The sequence below is a fragment of the Crocodylus siamensis genome, chromosome 3, assembly GCF_052110815.1.
Source record: "Crocodylus siamensis isolate JL-2025a chromosome 3, ASM5211081v1, whole genome shotgun sequence".
NCBI lineage: Eukaryota > Metazoa > Chordata > Crocodylia > Crocodylidae > Crocodylus > Crocodylus siamensis.
In genome coordinates, this window is record NC_143397.1 from 143,800,650 (window position 1) to 143,821,699 (window position 21,050).

General features: G+C 42.8%; 1 protein-coding gene across 1 annotated transcript; it reads right to left on the reverse strand.

Annotated features, from left to right (window-relative positions):
- Positions 1–5,676: 5,676 nt before the first annotated feature.
- Positions 5,677–20,841, reverse strand: LOC149868941 (heterochromatin-associated protein MENT-like). Its single transcript, XM_090039400.1, has 8 exons — positions 16,443–20,841; positions 14,286–14,472; positions 13,668–13,772; positions 12,351–12,488; positions 11,710–11,827; positions 8,113–8,255; positions 6,906–7,073; positions 5,677–6,223 (listed from the first exon to the last, which is right to left on the reverse strand). The coding sequence occupies exons 2-8, from the start codon at positions 14,451–14,453 to the stop codon at positions 5,819–5,821; spliced, it is 1,245 nt and encodes a 414-aa protein (XP_089895526.1). The 5' UTR covers positions 14,454–14,472; positions 16,443–20,841; the 3' UTR covers positions 5,677–5,818.
- Between the last annotated feature and the right edge of the window lie 209 nt (positions 20,842–21,050).

Consider the following 21,050-nt stretch of genomic DNA (forward strand, 5'->3'; position numbering starts at 1 on the left):
ACAATGCCACACACACACGGGAACTCAACCTGCGGTAATGCCACCCCCCCCACACGCATTTAACGCGTGATAATCCCGTACCCATGTTCACACATGCACGGATTCAACCCGTGATAATTCTATACCCACATTCACACACGCGCGCGCGCACGCACACACGCGGACTTAACATGCGACAACGTCACACACGCACACGGGGACTTAACCTGCGGTTATGCCACACACACTTAACACGTGATAATCCCATACCCATTTTCACACACAGATTTAACATGCAGTAATTCCATACCCACCTTCACGCACACACACACACACAGAATTAACACATGACAGTGCCACACACACAGAAACTTAACCTGTAGTAATGCCACACACGTAACACATGACAATTCCATACTCACGCACACGGATTTACCATGCAATAATGCAACACCCATACACATGCAGACTTAACACACAATGAATCTGCCCCGGTGCTGAGGGCTCCTCTGAACTCTATTTACCATTTATTCTCCTCCCTGCTGAGGGCAGGAAAGAAGAGGACAAGAAATACCAGTTTCATTCAAGGTATGCCGTTCCTTGTATGCCCTTTCTCCCGCCCCCGAGCATCTCATTCTTTTTACACAGAGGCTCTGATGTAGTTTCACTCAGGCTTGCCAATATTTGAAAGGGATGAAAAGAAACTTTTGGGATAGAAAAAATAGGTGTACAGGACCAGATCAGTAATTTTAGTTTTGCAAATACCTGACTGCATGTAAATTAGGTATATCTTAATATAGGTTGCAAACCCACAATATTTTGAGGTGTTCACAGAAGGTCATCCATGTGTCCCTGAATTAGGTTTCCTGAGATAGGGCATCTGATGTTTATAAACAGCTCATTTTGTATGTTTTCATGAGTTACGGTGTTTGATATGGATGTATTCCTCCACTCACGTGAAGTCAAAGACAGGCAAAGGCTATTCATATCTAGAGGGATCAAACCTCTAAGTGTTTTGGAGAAGTCAATGAACAACTGCTCACCAGGGCACCCTTGGGGAGGGCCAGGAGTAATGGCCGCAAACTCCTGGAAAACCGCTTCAGGCTGCAGTCTAGGAAAAACTTCTTCACAGTCAGGGCCCCATTCGCCCCAGCCTTCCACCACCCTGGAAGGACCACGCAGGGACCATCCTTGTTACAGGGGCTGCCTCACAGCTGGTCTAATCTTTGGCCTGCCCACCTGCCTAGGGCAGTCCTCCCACTTGCCTCATCTGCCACACCTTTGATGTAACTAATTAGTAGTTGTTTATAAGACAAGAGGCTGCCCATTTACTGCCTGATGCCAAGGGTGTATGTAATACACAGTTCCAAACCTCCCCTTATACCGTGTCCTATGCCTCACAGATGGCTTCACTAAATGGCTCCAGCCCCACGATGGACCTCCTTCTATGCCTGCCTGGCATTTGGACCCCAACTGGATCCCTCCTTCTCAGGCAGTCTACTCCTTCCTCATTCTGGGCTGCCAAGCTCCCTGATCCCTTCTCCCTTCTCTGACCCCTCTGGGATCTCTGGCCACACAGACCCTGGCCTCATCTCTAGGCCAGTCAGAGCCCCAGACCCCTGGCTCTTGGCATCCCTCATGATGGGCGCTCTGGCCCTCCGACCATTCTGGTCCTGGCCCCAACACTGACCAGTCGAGGGTTTCTCTAGTCAGGTTAATGAGCTGTTCGCCCTCTCTCTCTCTCTCATACGGGTCTTCTCGGGCCCTCCATACCCAGCTCAGTCAGTCTCTAAGGCTAGTCTACGCACAGTCCTGCAAGCCCGCCCATGCAGACCCTACTCAATGCAGCTTTCTCACACGCCTTCACCAGGGTCACTAGGCCTTAAGCCCCTTGGGTCCAACAATGCTTGGACCCCTCACCTGTCCCCTCTATGGGTCATGGGGGGTGAGGCTATACAGCACCCCACACTCACCTTTCACTAGGGAGGCACTGCTGTGGCATTTCCTGGGGACCACTCCACCACAGGCAGCCCTACCACACCATCCAACCCCAGAAGGCTGTATTTTTAGGTCATTCCCCAGGACCAGGAACCTCCTCCATCTCCATAGTTCCTACCCTGAACCTCCAGGTGTTCTGGGAGCAGCAGCTTCAGCAAGTGATGTTCTCCTGGCTCCCTGAAGTAACTGCCTGCTCAGCTCTCAGGGCCTGGGTTTATACTGAGGATGCTCAGCTCCATCCTCCAATCAGGAGCCTTTTTCATGTTCCAAGTCAAATCAGTCAAATCAATTCCAAATCTGTGAGTCATTCAAGAACCAAATGTGGCTCTACTACTGGCAAACATCCTCCACCTCTGCCTGGAGCTTCAGATGCTTCCAAACCATTTGGCGGGCATCCTCTGTGCAGTCCCAAGCCCAAAAGCTTGGGGTTTGGATGCCCCTGAGTTTGACTTGCCCTCAGCCAGAGGGTCGCAGAAGCAAGTTAGGGAGGAGTCTCCCATTTCCATAAACTTGGTATGTAGCCAAGATCCTCCCACTAGAAGCTGGCCAGTGGGACACTAACTATAGAGACTCTCATAGTGGGTCCTGTCCGCAAGCAGACACGGGTGCAACCCTCCACTACACAGTGCCATTTTAATTGTATTACCTTGGTCAGGGTATTTCCCCCACCACCATCGTGGTCATGGGATCTCCCCTGCCAAGTAGTGTGATGGGGGTAGCATGTTATTTTAGGAGAGACCTGGAGAAGAATTTTACTAGCAGCATAATGCCTGGCCTGGAAAAGAGAGGCAAATGGGTTATATGAGAAGGCATTGGTTGCATTTACCAAGAGATAATTTTTCATGGAGGAGAGGTACAAAGTTATCCTAGTGGAATTTTAGGTGTGCACCCTTCTGCACAAGTACATTATTTCAGTTTTGCTTGGAGCAAACAGGTTTATAGTCCTTCTCTCTATCTGAATCAGCCTCTGTTGCCTTAGCCAAATCATTTTGATCAACATTTGTATTACCAGTATGTCCGCAATATAAAAATCAGCACATTTGGCAGCTGAGCAAATCAAAAATCAAGTCCAGCAGAGCCACAAACAATGGGCACAAACCAGACTGATTTCAGCAGTTAACCTGGGCTAAATTTAGCACTGTAACAGTATTCAAGTGCACTGACCTCAGAATGCACATGCTGATTCATGCCACACTTGAATTTGGTCTGTTTTGGGGGACTGGGCATGGAGGGAGTTAATATGCATATGTAGAAACAAGTTATTTTAGTGAATTACCTGGGTACAGGGAAACCTATACATGACTAATTTGAATTACTTTATTCAGGTTACATTTTCTATCTGTTGCATGCAGCGGATTCCTAGCAGCAGATCTGTAGGGTCTCGATATGCTCAGAAAAAATAACCTCTAGCAAATGAGTCAGCTAACATTAACTAACAGGTTCTTAAACATTTTGCTACCCTATGGAGTTATGAGTAATATATTAAAAAATCTTAACTGGTTGTGGTCAACCAAGGAGAGGGCTGTCAACTTGCAAGTGCAGGAAGGAAAGCATGCCAAGTATCAAGAACATTTTGAATCATAAAACACAACAAACAGACAAACCTGAATAGAGTATAATTTGCTAAATCACAAATTAGAATTTTCATGTCAATTTTTTTATTTCTTTGAATTCAAGACACACAGTATTCTTTCTGTGGAGTAAAATATGGGCTAAAAGCACATTAGGATATATGTTAGTATCGAACATCTTTGCTAAACTGTGTTCTTTAAGATTATACATTATTTTTCTGTTATATTACTAAAAACAGGATTTGGGAGAGAGTACAAATTAAAAGCCAGCTATTAATTACATTAACAATACTTTAAAAGAAGTAGGTATGAGCATTGCAGTTTTTATACCATATTTTCATAAGCATGACCGTTAAACGGGACACATCAATGACAATTTTGATATCAATTCTGCTAATTATAATTCTTAGCCTTTCTGGCTTACAAAGACTGTTAGAAGATTAGATCCAAGAACAAGCATGAGTCCAAGTAATACGACATTCCATATATAGCTTCATAACAATACTGGCAGGACACGAATGACAAAAAATAAAATGTTGATTGCACCATGGGAAAGGGTGATCTTTTTACTAGTCTGAGAGGTCAGACTGTTTTTTTTTAATTCTGTTAGTGTGATAAGTGGGTGTTGGTAGAGTGTTAGATCCTCTCCCAGTCTTTCTTTTGACATAAGTAAGACTATATGGAATTCTTAAGGATGTGAGGGATGATCTTCAAATGGAAGGCTTGACTTAGAGAAGCTGTGTCAAGGATGGGGTTTCACATGGTTTTGGTTTGGCTTTGCTTGAAATCATGAATATTTACCGAAGTGAACATTTGTAATAAGAAATTTGATATTTTTGTATTCTTTCACATTCACCACTTACCTGATGTGAAGAGCTTGAAAGAACTCATGTGGCTCATGTGGTAAGACTTAATGGCTGCATCTAGATATGTATTTAGGTGATGTGATAAACTCTGGTGCAGTTTGTAGCAGAGCCAGCTGCTCCTGAGTACAGTATCTACATGTGTACCCAGGACCATAGCAGCTTGATTTGGGGAGGAGCCCAGAGAGTCATCTCCAGGCTCTGGGTGGTGGCATTGGATGGCAGAAAGGCTGACTCAGGCACAAAAGTGCTAAAAAGTGCGGGGCTAGGCACCAGGCAGTCACCCTCACTCTAGCACCCTCATGCCCCAGCTGGCCCCTGTCACCATCTACACATTTGTTTCGACAGAGTTAAGTACTCCAACATAAGATAGGATCATGTCCAAGCTACAACGGAGCTAGTTCATTTACTGCACCCTCATAATGGTGGATGTGTAGATAGTGACACATCAGTGCAGAGCTAATTAGTCAAGTCTGCAGTAAAGAGTATGTGTAGATGCACCCAATGTGGACAAACCACAGTGGTGTTAAGTCAAAAGGGGAAGCATCTGTCAAATTTCAGTTGGTTTAAAAAAAATAAAAGGATAAAAGGGTCTTAAACACCTTTGGTGCTTAGGTGCAGCTCATTCACAAACAGTTACTGTTTGTTGTTTCAACAGGATGGCAACGTCCAAAAGTGGTTCTGTGTAAACAAGATGTAATTCATATTTCAAAGTGGCCAAAGAAACAAAAGAAGATGCATGGGGAATAGCATAAAACTTCATAAAAGCCTGAAGGGAAATATTTTTACATTCAGAGCTAGGGCTGGATGTTTATCTTTAATTGGCTATGCTGTGCCTAGCATTTGTAGACAGGTCATAATCTATTAACAATTACCCTTTCTTTAAAGGCACCGGGAGAGCTAATAATTAAGTGCTACATGGTAGTTAGAAGTAAAATGGTCCTTTAGCATGCTGGCAGCAATTATGATACTAAGATACTTGGTAGGCCAGGCTTAGACCTGATCACATCTTGTTTCCAAGCATGGGAGTAAGAACGTGGCCCAAGATCCTTTAACGTCTACCCCACCCTATAAACAAGTGGGTAGAGAGGGACACAGCCATGATTTGCTCTACAGATACTGGCCAGGAGAGTAGGCCTGATGGAAGGACAGAGTATACTGCACTCCTTCGGAAGCTGTGATAGATGAGCATCTCCTCAGAACAACAAAGAAGCTCAGCAGGAATTGTGCCTCTGCAGTTGTCTCCAAGACATAGATGTTCCTGAGGTTGCCCATGTTGGAACTAAAGAAGGCGATTGCACAGGGCTATGAGTAAGATTACAATCAACACAAATGGTTGGCGAGCCAGGTATTTTCCAGCTGCAGAGTGAACTTCTGATGCTTTTTGTTAGCAGAAAGTAATACCTTCTAGGGGGAGCAAAATCTTCCAAAGAAGAGGATGCTCTTGGTTTTGTTATGCCTGATGAAGAAAAGGAAAGGGTGATCTGCCTTAAATTTTATAGCCTTTAGATGTGCTCTCTCTGCTATAACAATTCCAGTGGCAGCTGCTGCCTCAGTACCTTCTTCATTGACCTCAACAAAAGACTTGTGAAAAATTTTTGACAAAAACAGATCCTTTTTGTCAGACAGCCCCGTGAAATCTGCCGTGCCTGGGCTAAAGGCGTCTGGCATCCCCATGCTAATCAGAGTTGATCTGAGGTCATATCCCTCTTCCAGCTTGATCCTGGGCAGATACATTTCCACTTCAACTTTTGCCATTCTGTCTGGGCTGGTCCATTCAGCTAACTTCTCATAGGTCAATTCTCTTTCTAGCTACAGTGAATCAAGAAAAAGTTTATTAAAAAACTTAAGGTGCAAGTTGCTGAGTGACTTTTGCTCTCATTTACTTCAATAGGAGGTGAGGTTACTTGGCTTCCTGAAGAACTGCATCCACAGAGCCATTCCTTATCGTTGATATTTTTCACAAATAAAGAAATATCTGAGTTCATGTAATATTAATAATAATCATAACAATTAACAATAATCTATATGCATGGCAGGGACCCATATCTCTTGTCCTAACATATGTAAGATGTGTACCTATCAAAGTGACATCCTTTTGCTGCAAACTTTGTCCTGTCCTTCACCCCCAATTTTTTGTTCATCTCTTTCTTTGTATCACAACTGAAATTATATTGTAAGCTCTTTTGGATGTAAGGCTATTGTTTCCATCTAATCTGGAAAATACCTTTCAGTCATAGCCACTGTATCACTAACAATACATGATACCAATCATACCACTTCTGTTGTACCATTGCTAATACTGTCATCAGAATAGGTCAGCCTTATTTAACCGTTTTCAGCCTGTGCTCTAGAAGGCTCCTACATGCTATAAAAGCACCAACAACTGCATGTACTGATATAGAAAATATTGCCAAACTATAAGCATTTCCCTGCAAGGCAGAAATATTAAGTTCCATTTTAATTTATCAGAACTATGGTATAATGGTCTTACCAGTTCCAGACCAGTAGTATTATCATTTATGTCATCTGGTAGGAGGATGAACATGCTGAGTTCGTTTTTGATATATGGGACCTCGATGATTTTGAGTTTCATTGTGTCCATGCAAAGTATTTTAAACATACTTTTCAAAAACATCATCTGTACTGGTTTAGTCTTGGTCTGTCAGAGATATATAAAAAAGGAAATAATTACTAAACATTTGCATTATCACTAAGGCTGACTTGTAAGGTTCACCTCATTGTACCATGACATTTGTTCTCATAATGAGAGGGAACTTTTCAGGCATGTGTAAATGCTACAGCACTCTGACACTGAGATTGTAGGGAACTCCTAGGCACGAGTCAGAGGTCACTGAGGGGAGGGTTTCCTTTCATTCCCTTCCCCACCCTGGCAGAAAGGGAGATCTCTTTTCAGTGTTGAAAAGTTGCTCCATTACAAAGCAGTGCTTTTCAAGGGGTGTTAAGAAATTTACAGGGGTTTCACAATATTTTCTTCTATTTCACTTTTTGTTTATAACCCCTGAGTTCCAGGGGAACATAAATGAAGGAACACAAATTCTTAAAGGGAAAGTCAAGACAAAGCTGTCAAGTCAATGGAAATGATACAATGCCATTGACTTTGACCCTTACATAGTCTTTTACATACTCTCTGGAAATGGAGCCCAGATTTGTTCACATCTGTCATCCAGTTAAGTGTCACAGTGTGTTCATTAAAATTGCCTAGTTTTCTGGTACCCAGCAGCCACTCCTTGAAGGCAAAACACGTTTCAAACACTGACCTAACCTATACAGCTGATGGAATTGGTAATAAAGTTGTCACCCCAAATTACTTAAACGCTACCAGTACTTTTAAATGCAGATAATGCATCTACACAAGATACTATGGTGCCGCAGTGTCCATTGGCAAAACCATGATGCTGCTGCTATTTCGCCATAGCAATGTCCTCCCACATAGCATGTTGCTGCAGTGACATAGCAGCCAAAAATAACAGTGTGCGGCTGGCACTGTGTAGTATAGGCTGTTACTTTTAGTACTTCCAAAAGGAAGTAATAAATGACAGCACAGTAACAAAGGCACCATATGGCCCCATGTAGACATGCCCATACAGTTATAAATACATATAGAGTCCAGGTGAATGACTACTGTGCTCTTTGGATGTTTTCTACAGTTAGTTAACAAGGAATTTTGGGAAACATACCTTGCTAACCCTGAAGGGTCTTTCAGATGTGTTTTCCTTTAGAAACTGCTTTTCCCATTTTCCCTTGAAATAAATGGCATTTACCAGGACCAATGCAGTCCGCGAGTCAACAGATCCTGTAGGCAGCAGATCCTGGATTCTCCCTTTCAAATATCAGAAAAATTGAGGTTTTTATTCCAATATGATACGGTAAGTGACTTGTTATAAATTTGTTTCTTCTTTGCCCAAGTAATTATCCAGTGTCTGAGTCTCAAAACCCTACTGTGTCTTTACATGTGCTGTGGGGTGGGGGGTGATGACTCTGAAACTCATGCTAAGCTTGGGCCTACTCACAAAAATTAAAATACAGAATAATAATGCTAACTGCATATTGCAACAGGATGCGAGTTCATGGCTAGGCCATCTAAGAAGGAATAATGAAGTATCTCTTCCAGCTCATCTCGCTATATTCAGAATGATTTCAAGCAGACTCTTAGTTGTCTGGTGTGTAACCATATGAAATGTCTATCCTTGATTAATTAGTATGGTAAATATTTCTTTTGCAACTAACTCGTGTTTATGTGCAGGAAGAGACATTCTCCATATGTAATAGATGTCTCCTCATGATTTAGTAAGTTTTCCCTGGCTATTAATCAGTTTCTTGATATGTTTCAAACTGGATAAGCTCTTGTTACCGAAGAAGATAACTCATTCAAATTAAAAATTTCTGATAACCAGTAATGAGCAGGTTTTTCCTGTCAATTACTGCTTGGGATTCTTTCTTGATTTACACAACTAAAAGAATGCTTTGAAGATGCTAAACTAAAGGTATAAAAAGGCAGTAAAACAGCAAACAGCGTGTGCACGCTTCAAGAGTGAGAAATCTCTTTGACACCAGTTGCTGATGCACCCAACTAACTTGAGAAGTTGAAGAGAAACAGACCACCTCTTCGTCACCTGTTTGGTGAGAAATCATCACCTTATAGCTAATTACTGGACTTTGATTTGGTTTGGGCTCACTTGACTTGATTTTAAATGCTTGTAGTAAAGAAAGCCTTTCTGTTATTCATTGAACAAGGTGTGTCAATCCTTGAGCTAGTCTAGAATCCTAGGTTTTTATTGCCAACAGGTGGCAAGGGCACTTTAATTAGAGCTGCAGTGTCTCATGTATTGTGTCCTGCGTTTCAAAATGGCAGTGGGGGGGTGCATTAACTAAAGCTTGTTTAATCAGCTTTAGTTAAAGTGCCCTCACCGCCACTCTGAAGCATGGGGACACTGAATACATGAATACCAAGGCTGCTGGAGCATGCTAATGAGCTTAAATTCCCTGAACGCGACCAAAAACAGAAGTTAACTCTTCTCTCTCATGGGATCTAAGGTAGCATAAATATTTGTATAGTTCTGTTAGCTTTGATTGAAACCTCTTCTTAATTAATCCCTACATGATAGGGCAGATAACTGATATATTCTATGTTATGCAACAAGAGAGAGAGTGGCATTACTTTTATTTCTCAGGAAGTTAATTTACATTTCAGTGATCTTAAGAAATACTGAGCAATAGTTCAGTGGAAGTTTAATGTGCAAGTCCTGATTTAAATTCCCTCCTCTGCTTCTGGGAAGCCTAGCCCATGTTTCCCACCTCTGATGGGAGGGCCCCAACCTCTAGAAAATGTGTGATTCTAGGGTAGGAAGATGGGTCCTGTCACAGGGCGGGGACCCAGGAGCGGCCGTGATCTCTCCTGGTGCCCCCTACCGTGCCAAGTGGGTGTCCATGCACTCTCGTTATCTCTCCTGCCACGACTTTGATGGTGAAAGTATTGTAAGAGAGACTGCCTTTTACCCGCTTGAGCACAGTACCCCTTGGCATACTCCCGCTGGTACCCCGTCTACCGCTGATTCTGTGTACCCCTGCCACAGGGCTACTTGTGGCTCCTACCACCCCTAATACCACGCCCCAAGCCTCTCAGGTGTCCTGGACATTGTTAGGTCTAACTGTCCTTGTTACGCTCGCCCTTCCGAGCCCTCGCCCCCTCCTGGGGGCTTCTCAACTCAATGTACTCGCCCCCTCCTGGGAGCTTGCTCACGCTCCTGCCCCCATCAGGGCCTTTACCTTTATACGAATCGCCCTTCCTGGGCTTGCCTTTGCCTTTATGCGATTCCCTGCCCGCACTGGGGCCTTGCTCACAATTCCAGACCCCTTCCTCAGGTCCTATGCCCACTGGGCTTCTCCCAATTGGGGGTCAGGCAGCCTCAGCCTTACCTGGCCCCCAGACCCCTTTCCTGGGTCCTACGCCCCACTGGGGCTTCTTGCCTACCCCCACACTGGGCTCCTCCCGATAATCGCCCACACTGGGCCGGGGTCTGGACACCCCAAAACACAGCACCGCTCTCCGGCACCAAATTGCTGTGCCTTCTCTGGCACCAGATTGCTGTGCCCTCCCTGGCACCAGAAACCCCCATGCTACTGGGGAGTTCCTATGAGGCCTCCTCCAACCCGTACAGCCAATCGGCCCCAACTCAAACTTGGCTTAAAACGTAAACCCAAAGCCCTCTGGCTCATCATTATTTCCATCCCTGCCAGGGCTCCTCTGCTGGGTATTCTCACCCATGAACTGCTCCAGTCATCAGGCCTCCCACCTCTGCCTTCTCCCAGCAGAGCTCTCTCTTTCACAGCTGCCAGAGGGGAACTGCCTTCTTCCCCTGCCCAGGCTGTTTATATGGGCCAGGTCCTGCCCCCTTCCGGTCAGCTGACCTCTGGGGTTGCCCCGGCAACCCACACCTGTCCTTCTTTAGGAGCAGGGCACTTCACTGCCCTGTGACAGGTCCATCCTTCAATTAAATTTATCATTTAATCAATCGAGTCTGCTCCAACACACAGTAATTACAGCATATCAGAACACGAGTCACAAACATCTACAGGCATCTGTTCTCACCAAGTGATTTTTAAGGCCTAATTCATTTTCCCTTTAAAAAAACTCTCAAATTAATCTTTTTTCTTTCCTTCTTTTAAAAAAAATGTTGTTACTCAAGGACATGCTGGAGAGGAGTTACAGTGTGAAAGGTTCATAAAAAGAGCCTCAAAACATAACACTTGATGCCTGATACTTCACTGCCTTTCCCTTGTAAAAGCTAGTCTTATTTGTTGAACGTAGGCATAAATGTCAAGAGTGGCATGATTTTCTTCCCGCTTCTACAGCCTTTTGATCTGGAGTAACTGATAACACAAGTGAACAGGTCTGCAAGGAATTAGGACAGTGAAATGGAGAGTTCTTGGGGTAAAATCCTGTGCTTGTAGTTCTGGGGTTGACTGGGGCCTGTGAAGAAAGGAACCTTGCAGGGTTGGAAGTCAAGGTTAGAGGGCTATGCTGCTGTCTTCTAGCAGTTCTCCCCATGGCTCATTCCTACCTATGGGAGTCTTTCCACTGTATTCAGTAAGTTATTTGATAAAGTACTTGAAGCTGTTCAATTGCCTATCTGTCTGCCTGCTACCTCTCTCTCTGCTATTTCCATATTAGCTACTTGGGTATTTGTATATATTAGAAATGAAGCTATCCATTGCAGGGCATAGCAGATTGTGGTGGCAGAAAGAAGAGGTTTTGGATTTGCCCCTTAGCTTACCCTCGGTTTGGTTCATGACCCAGGAATTGATCTCTTCTCTGGCTTGTTCAGCAGCTGTCCTAAAGTTAACTGCTTGTGGCTCTGCACAGTAAAATTTCTTAGCAAGCCGTAAGTACCTCTGAAAATCAGAACAGGAAAAATGTTGTTTTTCCATTTAAAATAGGTACTACAATAAATTCAAGTTAGTGTTGCTGAAGAAATTGGATTGTTGTATAACAATATTACATTATTAAAGGAAGCACAATTCAATTTATGTTAAAAGCAGTGTTTTAAAAAAATATTCACCTTAACAGTAAGGTCATCTACACAATGGGAAATTCTGTCATTTCAAAATTTCTTTTAATCACTAATTAGAGCCAAGAAGTCAAAATTTTGATGTGTACTATGGAATGAAAAATCCAGCTATTTTGAATGAATTTTGAAAATGAACTTATTGATAATGTGGAACTTTATGCTGCTTGCTGCTTTACAATGTAGGCTTCAGTACAATATAATAGTCAGAATTATAAAGAAGAAAGAAAACATTTTAACACTATTGAAATAAAAGGCTTCCACTGGAAAAATTTTGTCCATATAAAGTGTTAATACCAAAAGCATTTTTCAGAACTTTCCCTTCAGCTTAGTAATGCTCCATAGCTTACCTGAACCAGGGGATAAGTCTTTTCTTCATACAATCTGTTGGCAGTTTTAAGCTCATAGTTTTTGTTAGGTTTGTTGACTGCAGATAAGAGTGTCTTAAAACCCACATGGATTTCTTGAGTTTCATTCTGTTCAGGTTCCTTTAAAGAAGACACCTGGAAATCATGTTTGCATCTGAAAATGTTGTACCTCCTCTAATTCCTTGTAACATCTAAGGGCACGTGAACATATGACCGGGGGGAAGGGGGTTTCCATGTTGTCTCAATCTGTATCCCTTAAATTGACATGCTGGATGTCAATTTATGCCGTCAGTGTGTATATGTGACAGGTCAAAAATCTCCAAAACTGCTCCATGCACTATTCAAGGTTAAATAAGGTAGGGGGCACCACATAACAATTCAACACCACTGATCTCTTATTGCTAAATTACCGTAGGGGTCACCTATAGCTCACACAATGCTGATCTGTGCAAATCAGCAACAGTTGTTTAGTTTGATTGACAAATTTAAGGTGTAATTGACATTGTCAATCATATGTCATATCATATGTCAATTATATTGTCATTTCAGTACTTTCATTAATGTCATAATTTAATACACATATTTTAAAACATTTTTTCTTTCCGTTTTGTAATTAAGTATTTATTATATTTTAATGTTTTTAATTATTATTTTATAACTGAGAAAGAGATCATAGAGTGAGGGTGAGAGGAAGGAGCTGCAGGGCAGCCCCAGAACAGGTTCTGGACAACCCAACCAGAACGGCCCTGGAAGCAGCAAGCGCACCCACTGCCAGGTCCTCCAGCAATTGCCTAGCACCCAGCACCAGCCGCTGCTGCTTATCTTGGGCAGGGCCACTTCTTTCTCTGTCTCCCCTTTCCCTCCCAACTGCCCCATACATCCAGCATAGCCCTGCAGCTTACACCAGCTCCTGGCCCATGCACCGGAAGCAGTGCTGAGTGGGAAGCAGAATCAGCTGCAGACAGAGGCAGCAGCTTCCCCCTGGAGATTGGGGCATCCTCTCAGGTCTGCAGGTGATGCTGCTGCATCAGCACATCAGCTATGATCCCAGGCAGTTGCCCAGTCCCCACCAGGAATCTGCAGACAGTGTCCACACCTGATGTCAGGATGCAACTGGCGCTGCTTTTGGCACATGGGGTGGGAGCTAGCGTAAGCTGTGGATGGGGCCAGAACGGGGCTGCCTGCCCAGCACGATGCAGCAGCCGGCACTGCTGGCTCCCTACAGGCTGGATCCTATGGCTTTGTGGCTGCTGACCCACAGGCTAGATACAATCAGTTGCCAGGCCGGATTTTGCCCACCTCTGTTCTAATGCATGCCATTTTCCTTTTCCTGGGTCTCCCACAAGAGGGATTCGATGACCGAGGGGAAACAACAGTTTTTTCCTCTTTGTTAAAATGAAGAACCTGTAAGCAAAGTTTGCAAAGATAATAAATACATACACACACACATACACAGTATTTATTTTAGAGTAAAATGAATATTAAGTACTTTCTAGTGACATGAGTTAAAATCTTACTTATTATAATCAATTCTCAATGCCCATTATTTCTTAATTTGCTAATAAGAGCTACTTAGCAATTTTATCTTAAATCATTCAGTTTAGATGGGAACCACGTAATAACCTGGCAGTTCCCAGGAGGCCTTCGGCTGGCCTACAATCTGGCTCATCTATAACCAGAATTTGGCTCAGAGTGTCAAGAAATATGCATAGTATATGACACCTACAAGATATTTTCTCCTAGTGGCACAAGGTGGGAACCTCTATGAAATAAATTACATTTGCAGTCAATTTATTCCCTAAAGTCTACATGCATTTTATTCACCATTCTGTTTAACACTGTACAATCAGCTTGCTGTAGCATATTTAGGAACCGCTATTATGTATGTACTGTATGTAGTCAAATTTCAGAACCAACCTCAGCCATCTCGGTTGCAGTGTTACCTCTTGCACCCAGGTAGACCATCGCCAGACCAATGGAGATGCTCCAAGGGGAAAAGAAAATGTTTTCTCCTTTACAAGACTCATTCAGCTTCGTGAAAATGTCAAGGGCAAAACTGCCATTGGATATTGCAAGTAAATTCATTGTTATAACCTAGGACAAACTGATGACAGACAGGATGTCACTACTCCTTAATTCTAAAGACCAGCTGAGTCATTGCCGTGGAGTACCATGCTTCCTCTTAGAGGTAGTGTATTAATATTCATATAATATGCAAAATATTGTGCAGGCATGAAATAAAACAAATACAAACTTTTGTGAAGACACACACCAACAGATTTTTTTCCCCTCTAAGTATTATCCTAGCTGATTTTGCTTTTTTCTTCTTTTTTATTTTTTTGCCCAAGGATGTTCCAGTAGACTAACTGGGAACCATTTCCTTTTGATTCCTGGAATAATTCTCTTCGACTCCTGATTCTGAGATGGCAGAATAGGAGGAGGACTATTCATGAATGGGCTAGGTTTTTTCCCTCTTTAGTCCTCATAACTTCCTTGCTACCTCAATACCTGCTAAAGGAACCATCAGTTTGATGAATGATATGTTCTCATTCTCCATACAGACATGGTGAGTTACCTAACAACAACAGTTGGGTTTATTAGTTATTTAAACCAAGTAACACCTCCTGTCTTGTGAACTTCTAGCTTCTAGGCATCATGATTTAGTTCTATTTTTCTTCCTGGTTTAGGTTTGTAGGAAAATAAATTCTCTAGCTTGTTATTTCTCCCCCTGTGCCCTCTTTACCTCCTAAAATAATATCCACATGACTTTAAAAAATAATTTCGTCATACATGAATTCACCACATTTTTACTTTTTCCCCATCAACATATATACCATCTCTTGAATCTTATAGTTTTATGAAAGAAATCCTGGGTTGAATTCTGAGGCTCTTCCTTTGCCCAAGCAAAACTCACTGCAGTGAGTGTGAGTGTTGCTTAATAGAGTTACATCCCCAAAGGATTCATGGTCCTAAATTTTTCTTAACTTGCACTATGGACATTAAAATTAAAAAATACAATATTTAAGTTCCTGGCTAGTTGCCATGTATTATTGGAAGTACTTAAAATCTCCAAGTGCCTCAGTTTTTGTCATAAAAATTCTCCAGACCCATAAAGTTATGCTTCTGTCTTCAGTTCTTATGGTGCTGAGCAACTAGGAGCCAAACTGACACCTGGGCTCTGGCAGGTGCTTCAAATTAGTTGCTCCTCCACTTATATTGTCCAGGGAGCCTGACCCTATGCACATTCTTGGAGCACAGGTGACAGATTGGTCTGTGCCCGAAGTAGGGAGGTGAAGGTGGTGCAGGTGCAGGAGGTGCTACCATCATTCACTAATTCCCATACTTAGTAGCTGAAGCTTTCCCTCAAGATGTTGGAGAATTGGGGTCCTCTGCTTGAGATTATTCAGACTTACATCTACCACCCACCAGAAGAGTACTGAAATCACTAAACTACTGTAGGTGGGATTTCTTCCTTCCTTCCCTTTGGATGTGGAAGCTATTCCTTTTTCATAGATTCAATGAGAGGAAGCAAGCTTGAGAATAGTTTTCCCTAGAAGAGGAGAGACCAGGGAGCAATTTAAGAGTTGTATACAATAATTGTTTAACATAAAATACTTAAATTTACTGGACCCCATGTCATCCCCCCTTCCCCAGTGAATATTCTGTTCATTTGGTTGTAGTCATCCACTCATACTCTGTATGACACAATTTATTGCACTGAAATTGAACATGTTTCAACAGGAAGGATGGACCCATCTTCCTACCCCAGAATAACACATTTCCTAGGAGTTGGGGCTCTCCTTTGGCAGGTGGACAACATGGGCTAGGCTTCTCAAAGGTAGAAGAGGGAATTTAAGCCAGGACTTGCACATTAAACTTCCACTGAACTATTGCTCACTATTTTCTAAGAACTCTGAAATCTAAATAAACTTCCTGAGAAATAAAACTCTCTCTTTCTCTCTCTCTTGCATTGCATGGCATAAAATGTATCAGTTGTCTGCCCTATCATGTAGGGATTAATTAAGAAGAGGTTTCAATTAAAGCTAAATAGAACCATACAGATGTTTACGCTACCTTAGATCCTGTGAGCGAGAAGAGTTAACTTGTGTCTTCAGTCACGTTCTGGGTCTGCTTGTTAGGCAACGAATAAGTTTAGAAATATAAAACAGTTTGCACCTCCCTCTCCTTCTACCCCTACATCCTCCACCCTTATTTCCCTGGATGTTTTCCCCACTAGCAATATTCCTCCTCCCCACCAATTTTCAGAGCTTCTGTTGCAAGTCTGAATAGCTTGTTGGCCTACTAAACAACATCTAAACAGCAGTCTGTGAGATTTAATGGATGAGTGCAAACAATGAAGCTTTTCTAAGTCAAGGTTGTTTGTGCTTTCAACACATACAGAAGGAGGAGGGCAAATGTTCCTATCAGTGGCAATATATAGGGGGTACACAGGTGTGCATGTGCACCCCCTGAAAGTACCAGTGCACCCCCTGACCAGCTGTGCTCACTGCTTAGGTGATGGGCAGGGAGGGCAGGCAGAAGTGCCGGTGCTCCCCCTGCAAGTGCTGGCCAATTGCTATGATCACTGCAGCCACTGCCAGTACTGGCTGCGGTACTGGACGCAACCCCCCCCACCCCCCCTCCGCAGGCTCTCTTGCCCTCCCCCCCGGTCCGCAGGCTTGCCTGTGGGGGGACCCCACCTCGTTGGTGGGACTGGTCACGGGGGGGGGGGCACGTGGCCCCCCTGACTAAGGAGGCACCAGTCGCTCATGGTCCCTGTTCCTCCTTTTCTTTAAATATTTGAACTGAAAAGCATCAGCTGTTACACAAGAAGATCCAGGTTCGTTGCACAGGCTACCGAAGTATTAAAGCAAACTTTAAAGCTCCAGATTGTTCACACTGACACATGAAGGAAAATATATTGTAGCCAAGAGTTCCCTCTCTCAGAGAGGGCAGAAAGGAATTTTAAAGTGTACACCTCTCCTAAATGCACTGCCCTTTCCTTGTCTTATTCTACAAGGCAGTTTTTTTAAGAGGAATATCTTTGAATCCTCATAGCTATTAAGTCAAATGAAATACTTACTTCAGGATAGCTCACCTTTCCCAATCAGGAACCCCTTCCTGAATAAAGCCTGGAAGAAGCATAGTCACAGAGGCAAACATGATAAATAATCTATTGGATGGGAGTTCTAAAGCATATGCTGACAGGTGGATATATTTTGAAGATACCTGCACTATTTCATTTATCCTCTGTATTCAAGAAGTTAGAAATCTCCCCAAACCACAAAACCATTTAGAAAACTCGGTTTAAGTATTTTAGTCCATTGAAGTTGTTGGTTGCAATAGAACAAACAATGCAACAGGAAAAAGTATGGAGATGGGGATTATGCACAGCCAGACTACAAGACAGTTATGAGAAAATATTTAGATCTGGATTCTCTGTAACTTTGTTTTATACCAGTATAGCTGCTTGTAACCATCGTTGGAACAGAGAAAACAACGGAGAATCAAACTCTACTAGACTGTTGACATTTCAACATTATAAAGGAGAATGCTGCAAGAAAAGACATGTTTTATTTACATTCTGTGTTACACAACTTGTACAGCAGTTAGCTACCAACAGGTCACATAATGCAAAGACAATACCTGCAAGCAACCCTAATACAGGGGAAACATCTCCAGTATTAAAATAGAGACCATGAAGCAGTTTTTAAATTTAATTTTTTTATTGCAGTCATGCATGTATGTTATGAAAGCAAGAATCTTTTTGAATGATTGAATGATACTTCCAGGGAAGTGTTCCTATTTGTCCCAGCTGAAGACCTGTCCCTACATATGAACTCTTTTAGTCCATTACAGATTTTTTATTTTTTTCCTCAGAAGCAGTTCTTTACATCAGACTTTTTTTTGTAACTGCCCTAGGAAAAGAGTGCAGTTGACAGTTTATATAGGAAAGAACTCTACCTTTCTATTGCATATTTGAGAGTTATACCTAAAACACCACCCCAAGCAGACTTCGTGGTCACTTGCACTGTTGGCTCTCCCCCAACCCCAACAGAAATTAGCCAAAGATACAGGAAAATGAAGAAAAATTACCCAAAGTATTTAGACATTCAAGATGATTTCTTTATGGTACATTTCTCTTGCTGATGCAAGATCCCATTTAGTAACAGACAGCTGGGATTCTGGGGTTAGCAGAACATGTCAAAAAAGAAGAAGAAAGAATGACCAGCTATAGAAATGAGAAACTGCTTTGTCATGATGGTTCCAGTAGCAGGTACTACTCCTTCACAGCACTCCACAAGGCACTTTAAGAAAGCCTCGCTACAAAGTCAGATAGATTTTCTTTGGACTTTTAATTTTACTCTTTCTGCTGGTTTTTTTTGTTGGTTTTTTTTGCTTTATGACATCCCTTATTTTGGACATGGGGAATGCTCTAGCACAGTGGAGGACAAACTTGGCACACATTAGCCCTGCACCCTACCATTTCAATTCACTTACTCTGCTTGATCTACTTTCTGCTTCCTTTTATATGTTCTCTCCCCAGTCTGTTACTTTGCTTTGTGCCCTTTGACCTATCTGCTACTGTGGCTCCTACCCCTCCCCACCCCCACATAGGTTGCCACTTGTGGCACTTGTGCTGCAGATTGGCCACCCTTGCTCTAGCACGATAAATTTCCTGTCTGCTTATTGCTGGTTTCTGTGCCAGTTGGTTACTTGTGTCATAGCTATAATAGGGGAATATCTTACCAGAATAAGGTTTCATCTTCAACCAGAAGACAGTAATCTCCCCTTTTATCTTCAGATGAATAACATTGCTACAAACGTGTTCACCCACTCAATTGTCTACTGGGCAGTTCTTGACAGGGAAACTGGAGAAGTCAGCAGAGGGGGGAAAGATAAATTAGATATTTTCTGGTTGGAATAAGGTTACGAAGAGGTGGCACTAAAATGGACAGAGAAAGGAGAAAGTGTCCCACAAAAGTATAGTCCTTAATTAGTGATAGACCAACTCCAAAGCTTCAGAGTATTGCTTCTCATCCAGATTATCTCAACCCTTCTAGATGACCAGCATACACCAAATCCAGCTTTTATTTACTAACAGCTTCTCCCCACCCTTGGCAGAGCTGCCTCCTTCCTGTTTACCTACATACCACTTTTCTTGGCACAGGGTTGTCTGTTCCCCACTTTTCTGGGGAGGTCCTGGCACATAAACTTCTTTCACCCAGCCTTGCCTTGAAAAGAGCTAGAAATGTACACAGAATGGGCTCTTGTCACGTCATAATTTTTGTCCTTTCTTGCATTCCAGTGGCATTACTGTTTGCACATATGGGTTTTCCTGACACTTTAAAAGTCTTTCTGGTGCACTAAAGTAAAATTCATCAGGACGTAGTTTACTTTGGGTTGCCAGGAATTAAAGCCTCGCGTCTATGGATTCATTACTTGCAAACACAAATCACCCCTCCCTCGAACTCGTACGGAAAATCCTCAAACAGTTGCAACCCATACTAGAAAGAGATCCTATTCTTAAAGAGATCTTCCAAAGCCACCCATCCTAGCCTTCAAACAAGCACTGAACCTCACTTACCTCGTCACCAGAAGCAAACTTCCTCAGGCCCAGAACACACTGAATGGATCCAGACCGTGCCATGACAAGAAATGCAAAACCTGCCAACACATATCCTTCACCCCCACAATTACTACACTCCACAACAGAGCCATCAGCATCCCTGCATCTTACTGCTGCACCTCCAGAAATGTAATATATCTCATCCAGTGCACCAAATGCCCTGATGGAAAATACTTAGGAGAGACCAAACAACAACTGCACACCAGAATGACTGCACACTGAAAATCTATCAAAGACAGGAATACCCAATGACCTGTGGGTGCACATTTCTCACAAGAAAACCACTCGCTCTCCAATCTTTCAGTCCTGATCCTCAAAGGAAACTTACAAAACACTTCTCAGAGATGAGCCTATGAACTTCACTTCATCAACCTGGTTACTAAAAATCATGGACTAAATATAGACATTGGATTTATGACACATTATAACCTGCCTGACAGCTGACTTCCCAGGTACTTCTCCACTATTCATCCATCTTCTGTCCCCTGCACCCAGCCTGTCTCTCACCCATTGACTCCTCAATCTACATTTTCACTGACTGACTATCTTATATGCATACCAGCCTGGCCTCTGGCTTTTTTACTTTTCATTCCATCCAGAAAGAGCACACACTAACTTCTGAAGCTTTCTTAGCCTGAAAAAGGGGTTCTGAACCTGAAAGCTTGCTTAAAAATTGTTCTCCAACTATTTTAAGTTCGTCTAATAAAAAATACCAGATTCACCGTAAGAACCTTGTTTGCAAACACAAATGCACTCAAAGCCATGTAATGAGCCCCTTTATCCACTAGATGGCGCTGCAACATTTTTGTAGTTCACCCCTTTGTCCAGCGGCTGTCACTTTGAATTGCACTGATAAATGGATGAGGTTAGCTGACCTGTTTTGATAACTGGGTGTAATATGTTTCTCTGGACGCCAGGTGTTTTGCATGCCAGATGCTGTGGCCCACCCAACCCAAAGTGTTTATTTTATCTATGTTCATCTGTGTACCTGTGGACACCTGCAACCCCTGCCACTCACTCCCCCGGCCATGCCCCCGGCCAGGATGACAATG